Raw genomic sequence first — 18466 nt, 5'->3', positions numbered from 1 at the left:
CGCTGAGCTACAATGGGAACTCCCTCTGGCTCTGTTCTGTTCTCAAGGAAAACCAGCAGGAAAATAGCCACAGCAACACCAGATCTGAGCCTCAGCTTGAGGCAATGCTGGATCCTTAACCCACTGATCGAGGCCAGGGATCGAACCTGCATCCTCACAGACACTATATCAGGTTCTTAACCAAAATAATAAGCTTATTATTATTAAAGCTAAAAAACACCCATGACAGTGTGTTTGACAGTCAGTGCCTGCTACTTAGCAGGGGCTCAGTTAATACCTGCTGGTGTTGGGGGGAATGAATGAATCATAGATCATATGTATGAGCTGCTTTTCAAATAGATGTTTCCACTGTGTAACCAACACATTCAATTATGATTTTCCATTCAATTCTTCTCTGTTAGGGAGTCCAAAGGATTTGGCGGGGGTGAATAAATCTTTGTCCACTTGGTTGGAGAGGTTAAACATAGAAAACAGAAGTTTTTCTGAGTGAATTGAAAGATATCAATTCCAATGTGGTAGTGGAGTTACAACCACCACCACCGAGGGATGTCATTTCTACAGCTTTTTTTTTTGGCTGCACCTGCTGCATGTGGAAGTTCTGGGCCAGGGATCAAACATGTGCCATAGCAACAACCCCAGTGACAACACCAGATCCTTAACCCGCTGCACCCACAAGGGAACTCCCTCTACAGCACTTTATAAAAAAGGTTTCTCTTGAGTTCCCTTGTGGCTCAGTAAGTGAAGGATACAGCATTGGAGTGGTGCAGGTTCGATCCCTGGCCCAGGAACTTCTACATGCTGCATATGCAGCCAAGAAAAAGGTTTCTTTGCATACATCATGTCATTTGATCTCCCTTTCTTTCTTTTTCTTTTTCTTTTTTTTTTTTTGTCTTTTCAGGGCTGCACCCATGGCATATGAAGGTTCCCAGGCTAGGGGTCGAATCAAAGATATAGCTGCCAGCCACAGCCACAGCCACAGCCACAGCAATGCCGGATCCCTAACCCACTGAGCAAGACCAGGGATCAAACCTGCCACCTCTTGGTTCCTAGTCGGATTCATTTCCACTGCGCCATGACGGGAACTCCTGATCTCCCTTTCTTAATTGCTTGGCCAATGGACTCTGATAGGAAAGCTGTGGTGTTGCTTGCAAAGTAACTTCTGAGGAGTTCCCGTCGTGGCGCAGTGGTTAACGAATCCGACTAGGAACCATGACGTTGAGGGTTCGGTCCCTGCCCTTGCTCAGTGGGTTGACGATCCGGCGTTGCCGTGAGCTGTGGTGTAGGTTGCAGACGCGGCTCGGATCCCGCGTTGCTGTGGCTCTGTCGTAGGCCGGTGGCTACAGCTCCGATTCGACCCCTAGCCTGGGAACCTCCATATGCCGCGGGAGCGGCCCAAAGAAATAGCAACAACAACAACAGCAAAAGACAAAAAAAAAAAAAAAAAAAAAAAAAAAGTAACTTCTGAAATCATGGTTAAAGAAGACACAGAAATGTAAGAAATTAAGAGAGACCCCAGTCTTGGCTTGCTGTGTTATTTATCTCTCAAACACCTGTTTCCCACTTTATAAAATGGGTATAAATATACTATCTACTTGATAAGGTTGTAAGAAGATAAATGATTTATGCAAAGCTTTGGGCACAGTACCTGGCACACTCCAATTATCTGATAAATAGTATTATTAGTGTGACACTAAGATGTGAATCAGAGCAGAGTTCATTTTACAGAAAGTGCTGCCATCTCAGGCAGATAACTGGGAATGATTTTTGATGAAGACATTTTGAGTGTGAAATTGCACTCAGGAGCCAGGACTAAGCTTCAGGTTCTATCAGGGCAACACACACACACACACACACACACACACACACACACACACACACACACACACACACACCCCAGGGAAAAATCGTTCTCCATCATGTCTTAAAGAACCTCTGGGGAATGTTCTAGCTACAATAATAGAGTGCTGAAATGGAACCACATGACCCAAACTGGCTCCATACAAAATAAAACCATGAGACAAGGTTGACTTCACAAGAAAGCAAGTAGAAATGAAGAAGGAACTGAAAGCTAGTGCCGTGAGACAGAAAACTGATGATGTGGTTGTCAGACCAGAAACTGGAAGGGCCGGGGGGCCAGGGGGACTGTGGTCCTGGGCAGTGTGAGGAGCAATTGAACTGAGACCCTGCTTAAAGTCAGGGCCCTCCAACAGCTCCTGGGCCGACGAAAACGTGTCAATAGCTTGTTTCTGCCCAGGACTCTAGGTGAAACAACACAAAATCTCCCATAAAGACACAAAGCCCCAGAGCCTGTATTACTTGTGGTTTAGCGCTTGAATAGATACGACCTACAGAGCAATTACCACGAAAATTGGTCCTGATGCTGATCACTCTGCATGCCTGGCCAGGGCCCCACAAACCAGCTCAGATGGTCCATCCACTGCTCAGGCCACATAGAATCTCATAGAAAAACCAAGTCCTTGTGCAGATGAGCTCACAGTTAAAATCAGACCAAGTTGGAATCCAATAACGGTTTAATAAGTTTAATAACTTCTCTAGGATGTGCTTCAGTTAAGTTTGAAAACTGCTGCATTACCTATGCTTTTCTTTTTGGCCGTGTCTGTAGCATGTGGAAGTTCCTGGGCCAGGGATAGAACCTGTGTCACAGCAGCAACCCCAGCCACTATATTGACAACATCGGATCCTTAACCCGCTGCACCACAAAGGAACCCCTACCTAAGCTTTTCTATTTCAAGATCATTTCTTTTCCCTGTTCATCCATTCATTCAGCATTCATTCATCAAAGACTTTTTTTTTTTTTTTCCTTTCTAAGGCCACACCAGTGGCATATGGAGGCTCCCAGACTAGGGGTAGAATTGGAGCTGTACCTGCCAGCCTACACCAGAGCCATAGCAACGTGGGATCCGAGCTGCGTCTGCAACCTACACCACAGCTCACAGCAACGCCTGATCCTTAACCCACTGAGCGAGGCCAGGGATGAAGCCCACAACCTCATGGTTCCTAGTCAGTTTTGTTAACCACTGAGCCACGATGGGAACTCCCAAAGACTTATTTTGTGATGAATATTCGATAGGTACTGTGCCAGGCACATCCATGACTTCTTTGTCCCTCACTGTAATACCCAAGTGATGTGTCCTTACCCCCAAGTTACAAACAGGAAAACTGAGGGAGAGGGAGGTCCCTGGCAGGCCGAGGACCCATGGTGATTAGTGGCAAAGCTGGACCACCAGCCCGGTCCTCCTTGTTCCTGGGAGCTGAGTTCTCCATCAACCCTGGGGTGTCCTGTCCCTTGACTGAGTGACAAAGACAGATAACACAGTTTCCCACAGAGGCAGCCTTGTCCTCCCAGCATCTGCCCCTGAGACCTCAGCACGTCTACTGCCCAGAACACACCTGAGCCACCTGCCAATGACAATCACTTCAGCCACACTAGGCTCTGGGATCCAGGAGGGGTGGCGGGAGCTGCCTGAGGAAGCACTGGCCCAGGTGCGGAGCGCAGACCAAAGCACCTGCAGCATCCTTTGTCTCTACAGAAGGAGTCAGGCCAGGTCCTACTGTGCCCACGTTTGTTGGATGGGGCCCCCACTACTCCTCTGGCCCACTCCTGTGCTTTGCAAGGTCTTTTTGGAGCCCACTTCCTGTCCGGAAAGGCAGCTTGCCTTCCTTTCTGAAAATGCAAGCACATCTGCGGGCAGGGCTGTTGCACCTGCTGATCTCACAGCCTGAACGTTCTTCTCTCAGGGCACGTGGTTCTCCCTCCCTTCCTTCCGCCTCAGAGAGGCCGCCCCTCCAGGCCACCTGAAACTTCACCCTGGGACCATTCATCACACCCTTCACCTACTTTATTTTCTTCTTGGAGCATGAATGCTAATGTTTTCCAGTAGTTTTAGTTATTTATGGCTTGATCCCACCAAAAGAAGGTCAGCCTCATGAGAGGAGACAGCCCATTTTGTTTGCTGCTGGATCCCTAGGACCTAGAATGAGTGACTGGATGAATGGCCTATTTTAGCACAGTAAATTCAGCCGGAATCTTGTCCTCAACTTCTTTTCTGCACATTAAGTGCATTAGACATAAATGATGTCTTTCAAACAAACAAACAAACAAAAATCATTGGAATATTTTCTTTACTTGACTTTTTTTTTTTTTTTTTTTTTTTTTGGCCTCACTCAAAGCACATGAAATTTCCTGGGACCAGGGGTTGAACCTACGCCACAGCAGTGACTCAAGCCACTGCAGTGACAATGCTGGATACTTTATCCACTACACCACAAGGGAACTCCTGAACACTTTAAGTGAAATTTTAGAAAGAATGGGCAATAGCAGAGCTGAACTTGTTGAAGCTGGGGAAGGCCCTAGAGCTTCAATGTGCGTCCTCTGCCTGCCCCCTGAGCCCTCTTCCCTGCCTCCCCTCAGCCTTCATAGAACCCCAGAGTTCCTCAGAACACAACTTGGAAACCAATGGCCTAAGTGAGGCCCACTCCCAGTCACCTTCTCCTCCAAAGTCTAAATACAATCACCCGTAAAGTACAGAACTCGGACTCATTGACCTTCTTTCTATGACATTCTGGTATTAGAAGCCATATCCATAACTACAGAAAATTATCTGCAAGTCAGGTAAGCCCCAGAGTACAAACTGCAAAGACACATTCAGTGTCACCCTTGACAACGGCCAGCAATTGTCAGAAGTCTGTCAAGCAGTTCTTTCTGGACGAGCAGTTTGGGAACCACGGGACCAATAAGATCTCAGACTGTTCAGTTGATGGAAAGAGACACATCTGGAACAATTAAGACAGGATGCTGTCAAGGGCTTGACTAGGTAGACAGATTCTATGGTCAAGCTTGATCATGGAAAGAGATCCAGTGGATAAAGTGGGAGGGTGTGTTGGTAAGAAGTGTTACCTCTGGAGAGAAAAACAGAAGGTCATTCTAGGTAGGGGACACAGTGGGTGCCCTGGTGTCCTGTCCACACTCACATCCTGGTTGCCTGCTGATGGCTCAGAGATGAGCCCTCTGGTTATGGAGTCATGGTCTTGGTTCCAGGCAGGGGCAGAGTTTTTCCATCATCATACTCTACCCAATCACAGCTATTGTGACAATGACTGCTAGTTGTCCCCAATACCCATTATCCCCTTCTTCCTTAGTAACTGAACCTCCAATTTTTAGCTGGCCATGTCCTCTGAGAACAAAGTTGATACTTCCCAGATGACTGCCGTGACCAGGTAACGAAGTTCTGATCCATAAGATGTAAGGTGACATGCTGTTTGTCACCTTCAAGGCTTGCCCTTAAAGGGGAGAAAGGTTCCCCTCTTTTCCCTCTCCAGATAGCCAGAATGCCAACATGGTGGGGACCCCTTCTGGATAGTGAACAACATGATGGAGGAACCTGAGTCCTAACTCTGTGCAGCCCACACAGCAGCCTTAAGGGGCTGGAATGCAAAGGCCACAGGAGTGAGCAATACTCTTCTGTCGTGTTGAAGCCTCTGCTGCCCCAACCAGTGCAACTGCAGTATCAATTCGACTTTGCAAAGCTCACTCCCAAGGACCACTGCTGATCCCAGACCAGCTGTGGGGAGGGCTCAGCAGCTGAGGAGAGGCTCTGGGTGGCCTGTCCAAGGTGATTTGACTCATTGCTGACTGGATTCCTGGGCTCAGAGGGGAAGGGCAAGTGGGCATAGGTTGGACTTTGGGGTCAGACCAACTGTGGTTTGAACCCCACCACCCTAGTCACTAAACTCACTCTGTTTTTTTTTTTATTTTTGTTTTGGGTTGCGGGTTTTTTTTTTTTTTTTTTTTTTTTTTTTTTTAGGGCTGCAGGTATAGCATATGGAAGTTCCCAGGCTAGGGGCTGAATCAGAGTTGCAGCTGCCGGCCTATGCCACAGCCACAGCAACGCAGGATCATTAACCCACTTTGCGGGGCCAGGGATTGAACCTGCATCCTTGTGGATACTAGTCAGGTTCGTTACTGCTAAGCTATGATGGGAACTCCTAAACCCCACTCTGAAAGACCATAATGTGAGAGGCAAGCTAGGCTCACAATCTGACTGCAATTGCCTTTGTTCTCAGAACCCAGAGAGCCTGTCTTCTAGTCAAGTGCTCTTCCCCCAGGGGGATTCCAGTCTTAGACAGGTGCTTTCCTAGAGGGGGCTGTGGGAGCACCAAGGATTTGGTGCCTTGGTGCTCAATTCGACTTTGCAAATCGGGAGTCTCTCAGAGGAGGTGATGTCTGTGGAGGGCCTCGGGGGATGGAGAGATGCCACACGGGGCGGGGGGGATAGCGTTCCTGGGTGAGGGAACAGTTTCAGCAAAGGCACAGAGATATGCCATGTCCTGAGACTGCTGTGAACTGGAAGCGAAGAGCTCTCAATCCCCACCTTAATCCTCAGTGCTCTCCTTTTCATACTTTATTTAGCAGTTTGGGTGTTTGGTGGGTTGGCATGGTTAGGAAGGCAGGGTCCAAGGAAGTGGAAAATAATTACTTTTAGAGGACAAAACAAAGTCATCTGATGAGCTCAAGTGAACGTCAGCTAAGTCCCCGGTCCCTCCCCTCACCCTGCGAGGGTGGGGGGCAGCCCCTGAAGCTGGTACCTGCCTAGCACAGGCCTATGTTGTGAGACTGACTGGCCTCGCTCCTCCCAGCATCTGCTCAGACTCACAGTCTTTATCTGTAGAGACATGTCCCAAAATGTTCCCACAAAAAAAAAAAAAAAGAACAAAAACAAAAAACAAAGCCTAGTGAGGTTACATGCAACTTCTGTGCAGATTTAAACATTTCAAAATTTAAAAATATAAAAATCAGGAGTTCCCATGTGGTTCATTGGGTTAAGGACCTGATGTTGTTACTGCAGTGGCTTAGGTTACTGCTATGTGCAGGTTTTGATCCCTGGCCTGAGAATTTCTGCATGCTGCAGGTGTGGCCAAAAAATTTAAAAAATTAAAAGATAAAAAACAAAACAAAGCATGGTCGGGGTTATATAGGTGAAACTTGGTAAATGTTGATAAGTGTTGAAGTTAGAGGATGGGTTCTTTTGGGTTCATTATATTATCTTCCCAAGATATCAGACATTTTTCCACTACAAAAGTTATTAAAAAGTTTTTAAATGTGCATGAATGTTCATAATGATATTATTCATAATAATCCAAAGTTAAAAAAATGTAATTACCTGATGAGTGGATTTAAAAAGGTGAACATAGGAGTTCCCATCGTAAAGCCACTGTCATAAAACTGTTTCTCTCCCTCGAAAAATCCATTCCCCATTAATAATTAGATATGGAATTTTAGTTCAGGACTGTGATGGGCATTATACAGGTTCCCATATGAAAAGTCCACCCCTGGTCATAACAGTCCTAGAATCTTAGGGAGGGAGTACACCCTAGCTTTGCAAAGTGTGTTGGGGCTCAGCCATCCTGCACATCAGAATCACCTGGGAGCTGAAAACACTGGTGCTGGGTTCCATTCCCAGAGATCCTGATTTAATTTGTTTGGGGGAGAAGCCTGGGCAATGGACGTTTTATTTATTTATTTATTTTGCTTTTTAGGGCTGCACTCGTGGCATGTGGAGGTTCCCAGGCTAAGGGTCGAATCAGAGCTACAGCTGCCAGCCTACACCACAGTCACAGCAATGTCAGATCTGAGCCACGTCTGTGACCTACATTACAGCTCACAGCAATGTCAGATCCTTAATCCACTGAGCAAGGCCTGGGATCGAACCCGAAACCTCATGGTTCCTAGTCAGATTCATTAACCACTGAGCCATGACGGGAACTCCAAGTGAAGAATTTAATGACTTGAAGAAAATATCAAAATTATGGCAGAGAGCCTGGTAAGTGTTCTATCATAAAGTTTCTTTTCTATTTTTTTTATTTTTACATCCACACCTGCAACATATGGAAATTCCTAGGCTAGGGGTAGAATTGAAGCTGTAGCTGCCAGCCTACGCCACAGCCACAGCAACACCAGATCCGAGCTTTGTCTGCGACCTACACCATAGCTCATAGCAATGCCAGATCCTCAGCTCACTCACTGAGTGAAGCCAGGGATTGAACCCACAACCTCATGGATATTAGTCGGGTTCCTTACCGCTAAGCCACAATGGGAACTCTGAAGAATTTTTTAAAGAGAGACAAACCTCTGTCTATACACAGATAGTGTGATTATTTACACATAAAGTATGACATATTCTACCAAGAAACTTTCAGAAGTATTAAATCTCACAAAGTTGGTCAAAATAAGATCAACAATCATAAACCATCAACATCCCAATATATCAGCAAGAATCTATTAGATTAAAAAATGCCATAGGAAAAAAGATCCTATCCCTCATAGCAACAAAAACTAATAAATCTAAATAAAAGCCAAGCATAGTCTATACTGAAAGACAAAACAGGCCAGAAGAAATAGACAGACTATATTATATTTGGGAATATATAATTTCAATTAAAATCCCCAGAGAGCTTTTCAAATAGGGGAAGATGGGGTCAAGAAGAAGAGTCAAGGAGTTGCGGTCGTGGCTCAGCGGAAACGAATCTGACTCATATTCATGAAGATGCAGCTTTGAGCCCTGGCCTCACTCAGTGGGTTAAGGATCCAGCGTGGCTGTGGCTGTGGCTGTGGCATAGGCCAGCGGCTACAGCTCCAATTAGACCCCTAGCTGGGGAATCTCCATATGCACAGGTGTGGCCCTAAAAAGACAGAAAAAAAAAATAAGAATTGAGTTCCCATTGTAGCTTAGTGGGTTAAGAACCCAACGTAGTGTCCATGAAGATGTGGGTTCAATCTCTGTCCTCGCTCAGTGGGTTAAGGATTTGTCACTGCCAGAAGCTGCGGCGTAGGGCGCAGACTTGGCTCAGATCTAGTGCTTCTGCGTAGGCCGGCAACTGCAGCTCTGATTCCACCCCTAGCCTCGGAACTTCCATATGCTGTAGGTAGGCCCTAAAAAGAAAAAAAAGAGGAAAGAAAGAAAAAGATTTGGTACAACCACTTTGGAGAGTAATTTAGCCAAGTCTGGTAAAGTTCACTCGATGTGTACCCTGGGGAAAATTCCACGTGGGTCTGGGAGACACAAACGAGGATACCCACTGCAGTGTTGTTTACAACAACAAAAACTTGGCCGTGTCCATCAACAGAGCGGCTAGATGAACTGTGATATAGTCTTAATGAAATAAATACTGACAGAGATCAAAGAGGTAAAGAGGATTGAAGAACGTCAGGAGACCGAGTCCTGGTTCTTGCTCTGTTTCTCACTGGTGACAGGATGCTGCTACACAAGGCACACATCCGTCTTCGTTGAATGCTCTCCCCAGATGCTCTCATGCTCACTCCCTCACCTCCTTCAGGTCTCTATGCAAATCTCACCAGCTCAGAGAGGCTTCTCTGACTGTGGTATCCACACCACCAGAGTCCACACCCCCTGACACTGCAATGTCAAGAAGCAGAATGGTTTACAGGCCAGATTCGGTTCAAACACCATCTTTACCACCTACTGTCTGTATGACCTTAGGCAAGTTATTTCAACTCTCAGAGACTCAGTTTCCTCCTCTGTAAAATGGACATGATAATAGTTTCCGCCTCACGAGGTTGTTGTCAGGTACTGAATGAGTTAACACGCCAAAGACTTAGATTGGCGCCTGCTACAGAGGAGGTGCTGGTTAATAATAAATTCCATGGCAGTTAAAACGAATGACGTACACTGGAGTGACGTGGATTAATCTCATGAACACGCAGCCGAGTGTAAAGAGCAAGTCCCACGTGCATCTCACCCCTCCCTCAACTCCCTCCCAATCACACACACATGGTCCAGCATGTGGCCCAGCCCTTGGTTATACTGCAGTCGAGTGTCCTTCTCATGGGTCTGAGTTCCTCTCCCATACTGTCCAAGGCAGTCTGGGGCAGTATCTATTGAACAGACTGAACTGAATTACTTCTGAAGTCCTTGAATGCCTGGATGTAAGGACACCATTGACCCTCTCAGATGGTGTATTTTAAGAAGTTGAAATAAAGACCTGAGGAGCAGAAAAGAAAATCATGGACTTGGAGAAGAGACTTGTGGCTGCCTGATGGGAGGGGGAGGGAGTGGGAGGGATTGGGAGCTTGGGCTTATCAGACACAACTTAGAATAGATTTACAAGGAGATCCTGCTGAATAGCATTGAGAACTTTGTCTAGATACTCATGTTGCAACAGAAGAAAGGCTGGGGGAAAAATGTAATTGTAATGTATACATGTAAGGATAACCTGACCCCCTTGCTGTACAGTGGGAAAATAAAAAATAATAATAATAAAAAAAAAGACCTGAGGAGGGCGGGAGCAATGAATGGAGTAGTTAGCGACACAGGTGCCTGGAAAGAGGTTCCCAGAGGCAGGGTGTCCCAAAGGCAGGAATTCTGTGACTCCAGGATGAGGGAGTGGGAGCCCTCACCCCAGCCCCTTTCTGAAGGCTGTCCTAGCGTCCATTGTGTAAATGAAGCATAAACTGCTACATTCATAGAGGACTAGGCATAAAAAAAGAATCTAGAAAGGGAGTTCCCATTGTGGCTCAGCAGGTTAAGAGCCCGACTAGTACCCATGAGGATAAGGGTTCAATCCCTGCCTTAGTGGGTTAAGGATCCCTCGTTGCTGCGAGCTGCAGTGTAGGTTGTACATGCAGCTCAGATTGGGCATTGCTGCAGCCGAGCGCAAAAAAAAAGGGGGGGGTCCAAGCAGAGCCCTTCCATTGGCTACAGGAGGGAAAGTGGGATTGGGGACAAGGAGGAAGTGAGTGGAGGCTTTAAAAAACAACAAATAGGAGTTCCCGTTGTGGCGCAGTGGTTAACGAATCCGACTAGGAACCATGAGGTTGCGGGTTCGGTCCCTGCCCTTGCTCAGTGGGTTAACGATCTGGCGTTGCCGTGGGCTGTGGTGTAGGTTGCAGATGCGGCTCGGATCCCGCGTTGCTGTGGCTCTGGCATAGGCCAGCGGCTACAGCTCCGATTAGACCCCTAGCCTGGGAACCTCCATATGCCGCGGAAGCGGCCCAAAGAAATAGCAAAAAGACAAAACAAACAAACAAACAAAAAAAAAACAACAACAAACAAAAAAACCTGTGAGTACTTTTGCATTGTTTGAATTCTGTACAGTGAGAAAGAATTTATTACTTGTGAATTATTAGAAAAGAAGTATCTTGCACAAAAGGTACTCAGTGAATGGGCATTACAATTTTTTTTTTTTTTTCTGTGGCAAATGGAAGTTCGCAGGCAAGGGGTCAAATCAGAGCTCCAGCTGCCGGCCTACACCACAGCCACAGCAATGTCTGTGGATCCGAACCATGTCTGTGACCTACACCACAGATCATAGCAATGTCAGGTCCTTAACCCATTGAGGGAGGGAGGGGTTCGAACCCACATCCCCATGGATGTTGGTCGGGTTCCTTAAATGCTGAGCCACGATGGGAACTCCTGACCACCCTTTCTAAAATAATCCCCACTTTATTCTCTGACCCTTTCCTGCTGTAATGTTACCCACAGCTCTTATCACTTCCAGACATGACATTATAAGACTGCTTGTTTGAATGTTTGTGACATGTCTCCTCTCCCTCCTCCATGAGGGCAGGAACTTTGTTCCCAGAGCCTGGAACAGAGACTGGCATGGAATAGCAGAGCAGAAAGTAAATAAACGTGCCCCCTCAACCACCACCGAGGCAGCCCAAGTGGATGTGGGGCCCCTCTCAGACCTGGTCTAGGCTGCTGTGTGGGGCTGCTCCCTTTACATGGGATGGTGCTTCTGCCTCTGGTGTGGCCTATCATCCTCTCTGGGCCCCCTGGACTAGCGGGGCAGAAGGCAAAGAGAGATCTCCCACATTCCTTCCCAGGTGCCCCCTCTGGCCATCCCTCCAGCCCCAGGGCTTTCACCTCCAGCCACCTGGAAGCTGGTCTGATGAATCCAGCCACAGCAAGCTGGGAAGAGGTAAAGCTGTTTTAGGATATTTGCATTTGAAAGGAGGCCAGGCAGGAGCAGCTCTCCACCCCAGTGTATGACTGTGCCATGGTGTAACTGCCAAGCCCAGCATGTTTGGGAGGGATACTGCCTTTCCCCTTCCCAGACCCTGGCAGACAGAGCATCACAGGTAAGGGCATTGAGCAAGAGGGAGAGACCATTCCAATCTCACTCAGTGGTCAGAGACTGGGACCTGGAAGATCCCAACCTCAAAATGATGTCCCATTCCACTGGCTTCTTCCTGTCCTGTCACCCACAAGACCTGGCTTTAATCCCCAAAGCATCGCCAAGCATCCTCCTGCTTTGTGGAATCCCTCCAGATTCCACAGGGAACCCAGAACAAAGGTCTTACCCATTTCAATCCCGCAGATGGCCAAGGCCGCAATCACTGCACCTGCCGACGTGCCGGCAAAGCGATGGGCCGTTTCCAGCATTCGAGGGGCCAGGTCCCTAAAGGCATCCACAGCTCCGGCCTGGTAAAAGGAGAGGAATCCACTGCCGGAGAAGGAGATGGAATGAGGGGTGTCTGGGTCCCCTTTGAACACCTGTTCGTCCATCTGCCTGGCACAGGGCCTCCGGTGGTGGGGAAGAACCCCTCAGAGGCGGGCTGCCCGAGCACGGGCCGCCCTCCTGTCAGAACTCGCCGCCAAGCTGCCCTGCCAGCCTGGAGCCTGGAATGGGGCTGTCTCTCCCGGGCAGCAGGGACACCCACGGGTGGCGCTGGCAGCGGCTGCCTGGACCTGTCAGGCTCTGTCAGGAGGCAGCTCCCAAAGGCTGGTAAAGGCCCCAAGCCCCAGATGGATTCGCGAGCAGCGTCCTGGCCCTGCTAGCGCCCCCTCTGCCCATGCTTTGTATCCCAGGAGTACAGGTGGCCGCCGCACTGGGCCAGACTTAAGAAGGAGGGCGCTGCTCAGCTCTCAGCCCTCAAGGATTCACTCATGGGGTTGCAAAACCTCCAAAGATGGTTATCAGAAGGCACCTCCCTCCCCAACACACTGAGGCAGTAGAGGAATGAAATGCTGGCCTCCCTCCAGAGGGATGGTGACCCCTTCCCAGGGCTGCCCAGTTGGCTCTGGTTTTTAAGGAGAACCCAGATCATACCACCCATGCACCTCACAGTGACGCCCCTCCCTAGGTTCCTTCTGCAGGCTCCGTAGGGCATGTGTGATGTGTTACACAATTATTTTTATTTGCTCTTCTTACGCAAGCACGCCTTTGCTTATTCATTAGTGTGTTCATTCACATGTTGGGACTGGCCACTAGCAAATTTGTAAAGTAAGAGAGGCTTTCATCACTGCCTCTCCATCTCTCACCTTCTCTTCTCCCTGGCCCTTCCCTTCACTGGCACATCAACATTCAGTCATTGCTCTCCCTCCAAGCCTCAAATCTTTTTGTTGCATCCTAAGCATCCAGAAGAAATCAATCTAAATTCTCGATCATTATAAGTGTCTGGGGCACCATACTGTACAGTGTTCTTCTCACTTTGAAATGAGAAGTTTGAGATGCCAATATTTAACCCCAACAAGGATACACAGCTTGGGATGGCAAGTATGGGGGCACCCGGGTAGAGAGATGGGTAGGGAGGTGATTGGGTAGAGATGATTTGGAGCTTCCTTACAGCCGGTGGCCAATTTCACCCACCTGGAGGCCAATTTCACCATACACCATTCACCACCTGAGGTGAGGTGAGGATGTTGCAAGCCCCAAAGTGGTGCAAAGCAGCAGCGAAGTGATGAGATCACGTCATCATGTCTCTCAGTTCATCACATCTCTCTGTTCCATACGGAGGCAGAATCAGAACTGGAATAGAGGAGTTCCCGTCGTGGCTCAGTGCTTAATGAATCCAACCAGGAACCATGAGGTTTCAGGTTCAATCCCTGGCCTCGCTTAGTGGGTTAAGGATCTGGAGTTGCTGTAAGCTGTGGTGTAGGTTGCAGACGCGGCTCGGATCTGGCGTTGCTGTGGCTCTGGCGTAGGCCAGAGGATATGGCTCCCATTAGATCCCTAGCCTTTTTCTAGGGTGCTGCCCTAGAAAAGACAAAAAAAAAAAAAAAAAAAAAAAAAAAAAAAGAACTGGAATAGATTCCCCTGTCCCCTGTCTATCCAATGCCCCAGTACAGCTCCATAATCTAGGAGCTGTGACAGTCTATGCTCCCACCAACCCCAACTCCACTGATTATATTAGTGAAATTTCACGATAGAGGCACCATCTTTGGTCAGGAGGGGTTTTCTTAGGGTCTCTAACCTCCGTTTTAATTGTTTGTTTGTTTTGCTGTACAGCACAGACCTATACCACAGGTCAGCTCACGGCAAGCCTGCTGAGCGACATCAGGGATCGAACACGCAAGCTCATGGTTGCGCCACGATGGAAACTCCTGGCAGGGTGGATTTTGACCAAACGTTTCTGCAACAGAGAAAAACGCCTGCACTCATATATGTGCATGCAGGTGCGCAGGTGCAGACTCACAAACACACAGAGATCTGAGGCCGCTGATTGGCTGGGGTAAAGGATGGGTGGAGTCCAGTCAGCTTTTGGAACATTGAGACTCTGGGAAATCAGGTTGTCCTGTCCAGCTCCATCCTGGAGGCCCTGGCAGGTGGGAGGGAGTGGAAGCACCATCCCCTAACTCAGACACCTACGCTTCTTGGGAACAAGACAGACAAATGAGAAATAGCCAGAAAGCCACACAAGGCAATCTATAATTAAGTATCAAATTGTGCCAGGACTGAGATTCCTGCCAGAAAAGCTAAGAGATGAGAATGAGGAGCATGGGCTGGAACCATCAGAGAAGCTATGCGGCAGAGCCTGTGCATGAAGGGGTTTGAAGAAGCTCGAAGGAAGAGGGAGGGTAGTGTGACAAGGAGCTGCATGAGATCCTTACAGAGAGGGAACCTGGTGTCATGGCAGGCAATTACACAGGATGAAGGGCTTTGGATCAGGCAGACAAGGGTTAAATCTCAGCTCTGCTATTTATAGGCATTGTAACAGTGTGTAACTTCTCCCAGCCTCAGTTTTTCTCATCTGTAAAAGGGACAATACTGCCTATGCTGTTGAGGAACTGTTAAATTTAAGATATGGCTATAAAATGCCTGGCACATAGCATGTCTCTTGTTTTCAAAGGGTAGTAAAGGCCAAGGCTTCTGGAACAGATAGATCTGGGAGATAAGGTAGAACAGAAATGTGGAGTCAGCAGAGGAAGGCGTGATCCGTTTGTAACGTGCAAGAGGAGCTGGGAGAAGTCTCAGGCAGGAGTCCTAAAAGGGCGAGGAGACAGGCTGGAGGATGGGGAAGGAGGACAGTGCTTCATCCTCTGAGGGATGCTGGTGGCCAGGCCAGGGCGTTGGCTGAAGAAAGATAAGTTAATGAAGCCATTGCCTCAGAGACTCTCGGGACCTAGAGACTGGTTAGATGAGCAGGATGAGTCATGGCTGGTGCCTCATTTTTAGCCTGGGTGCTGGGAGGGGTGGGGCTGCCCTACCTGGGACAGAGCTGGGAAAACTGGCTGGAGGATGAGTTTATCTAAGACGTGTCTGAGGTGACAGCAGGATATTGGAGCTTTGGGGATGGACAGGGAAGGCTCCAGAGAGGGAGACAGAGACCTCTGCCACTGAGTGGCAGAGAAAGGATGAGCAGCTGGAGATGGGCCCAACCAAGGTCATGCTGAAGTACTATCCTTCCTGGTCATTTGGCTATTTCCAGTGAAACAGAAAGCAAGGTCTCCTGCTCTTTGCAGACTTTGGGGCCTGGAGAAGCCTCTTTCAAAGACAGCGCCATGCCCTGGCACCTAGCTCCACAGACCTGGCTGTTGGATTAGGCCATAGTCCTCACTGAGTCAGGATATTTTTCAGTTCCACGGGGACAATGGAGACCACAGGAGGCACAGCACAGCCTCTATGCAAACAAGCAAAGCAGAAATTCACCAGTGCACCCTGGGAAGGCCCTGTGGGAACTGTCTCTTCCCCCATTCCTGTGCCTGGATGTTAAACAGCTGAGAAGGTTCATCTCATTTCCTCTCTTTCTTGACATTATACTCACAGCCCCAAGAACCCCCATTGGACCCCACAGAGAAAGGATCACATTCTGACATTTCTGCATTTGATTTTTAAAGTCAGCTCATAATCCTCTCAGGCATTTTACACTGGGCTGCCATTGTTCATATGACTCATCAGCCCTGAGGAAATGACATGCAAGAAACTGAGACTTCTTATCACACACCATTCCAAGCCAAGCCAAAAGGAATTTACAGGAGAATCTAGAGTTTCCATAAACATAAAATACGTGAAACCGCCCAGGACAGAGCTCTCTCGGGAAGAAAGAGATGGAGATTCTGAGTTAGCTTTTCATTGATGGTGCACCACCCTTTAGTTAAATCTTGTAAAAGGTTTATTTAGTGAAGAACTTGGGGCTTCTTGATGTGAGAGATGAAGGTCACAGCATCACTCAGAAGTAACCTTGCCAACAGTGTTTAACCTGAATCTAATGGAGGCCTAACATCTAGTTACAGTGAATACAGAGTGGGAAGAAACGAGTTAAATGATGCCAGGTGAAAACTACCAGACAGATTGAAAGGGCTGGGAGACACTTGTTGCTGCACTGAAGCCATTCCCAGCCCACTGGTCCTTGTCCACTTCCTGCAGAGGAGCTGAGAGGCTTGATACTTGATTTCCCAGCCTCCCTTGCAGCTAGAGGCCATTCCGAGACTTAGTTCTGGCCAACGAGAAGGGGGTGGAATTCCATTGTGGAGCAGCAGGTTAGGTGTTGTCACTGCAGCAGCCAGTGTTGCTGCTCTGACTTGGGTTTGATCCCTAGCTGGGGAACTCCCACATGCCCCAGGTACACAAAAAACAAAAACAAAAACAAAAAAACAAAAAGGGGTAATCTGCAGAGTGGTTCCCAACAAAGGTTTTCCTCCTTTTTTTTTTTTGGTCTTTTTAGGGCTGCACCTGCAGCATATGGAGATTCCCAGGCTAGGGGTTGAATTGGAGCTGCAACTGCAGGCCTATGCCACAGCCACAGCAATACCAGATCTGAGCCGAGTCTGTGACCTACACCACAGCTCACGGCAACACTGGATCCTTAATCCACCAAGCGGGGCCAGGGATCAAACCTGCATCCTCAAGGATAATAGTCAGGTTCATTACCACTGAGCCACAGTGGGAACTCCAGGTTTTCCTCCTTGATAAAAGGAGCAAGGTACATATGGAGATACTCTTTTTCTCCTCCCCCCTTACTCCTGCCTGAGATGCTGTCCTACGGAAACATGGAGGATGGAGCTAAGGCAGCCATCTGGTACCCATCAGGCAAAACATCGCAGACACACTGTGTTAGTCATCTACAGCTGTGTCACAAATTACCTCAAGGAGTTCCAGTCATGGCACAGAGGAAACAAATCTGACTAGGAACCATGAGGTGGCGGGTTCGATCCCTGGCCTTGCTCAGTGGGTTAAGGATCTGGCGTTGCCGTGGACTGTGGTGCAGGTCGCAGAAGTGGCTCAGATCCTGGTGTGGTATGGGCCGGCAGCGGTAGCTCTGATTAGACCCCTAGCCTGAGAACCTCCATATGCCGTGAGTGCGGCCCTAAAAAGCAAACAAACAAATTATCTCAAAACTTAATTCCCGCAAACAACAATCATTTATGATCTTACACATTTTTTTTTTTCTTTTTAGGGCTGCACCCACAGCATATGGAGTCTCCCAGGCAGTACCTTATTATCTAATCCCTTCTCTTTGTATTACCAGATTTTTTTAAATGTTGCCAAACTGAGGGGTGTGAAATACTATCTCACTGTCACTTCATTGATATTTTCCTGATTACAGACTAGGCATCATTTCGTATGTTCACTGTCCTTTCATGTTCCTTTTCTCTGAACTGCTTGTTCTTGGCTTCTCCCTATTGGGGTGAGGCCAGTGTTTGCCTTTTGTTAATGTGTAGATGTTGATGCTAATAATAGCTCCATTGAATGCAGTGCAAATATCCTCTCTTAGTTTGTGGCTTTGTCTTTTAACTTTTTAATGATGTGTTTATGGAACAGAAATTTAAAATTTTAATGCGGTAAAAAGTATCATTTTTGGAGTTCCTTTGTGGCCTAGTGGTTAAGGACTGAGTGTTGTCACTGCTGTGGCTCAAGTTACTGCTGTGGCTCAGGTTTGATCCCTGGCCCAGGAACTTCTGTATGCCTTGAGCGCAACCAAAAAAAAAAAAAAAAAGGAGTTCCCACTGTGGCACAATAGGATAGGCGGTGTCTTGGGAGCACTGGGAGGCAGTGAGGTTAAGAAGCCGGTGTGGCTGCAGCTGCAGCTCAGGTCACAACTGCATTTCAGGGCGCAACTGTGGCTCAGATCCCCTGGCTAAGGAACACCATATGCCATGGGCATCCAAAAAAGGGAAAAAACAAAACAAAACAAAACACTACAATTCTTCTCCTTTATTGCTTATGTGCTTATGTTTTAAAGTTGTAAAGTTGCCCTCTCATATAA

At 47.8% G+C, this 18466-nt stretch overlaps 1 protein-coding gene across 2 annotated transcripts in view; it reads right to left on the bottom strand.

The window, feature by feature from the left end:
* The window catches only part of PNPLA1 (patatin like phospholipase domain containing 1), a 44359-nt gene extending 31566 nt beyond the window's left edge, over window positions 1-12793 (bottom strand). For both annotated transcript variants that reach the window (XM_084967955.1, XM_021100036.2), the window contains exon 1: window positions 12341-12793. In XM_084967955.1, coding sequence (XP_084824081.1) covers window positions 12341-12545 — 205 coding nt within the window. In that variant the 5' untranslated portion in view covers window positions 12546-12793. The remainder of the gene's footprint in view (window positions 1-12340) is intronic.
* Between the last annotated feature and the right edge of the window lie 5673 nt (window positions 12794-18466).

The sequence above is a fragment of the Sus scrofa genome, chromosome 7 (assembly GCF_054392235.1).
Source record: "Sus scrofa isolate SSC_HxYL_T2T_F1_AM1 chromosome 7, Sscrofa_HxYL_maternal_Yorkshire_Landrace_v2.0, whole genome shotgun sequence".
Taxonomy (NCBI): domain Eukaryota; kingdom Metazoa; phylum Chordata; class Mammalia; order Artiodactyla; family Suidae; genus Sus; species Sus scrofa.
This window is presented reverse-complemented; position numbering and strand designations above follow the sequence as displayed.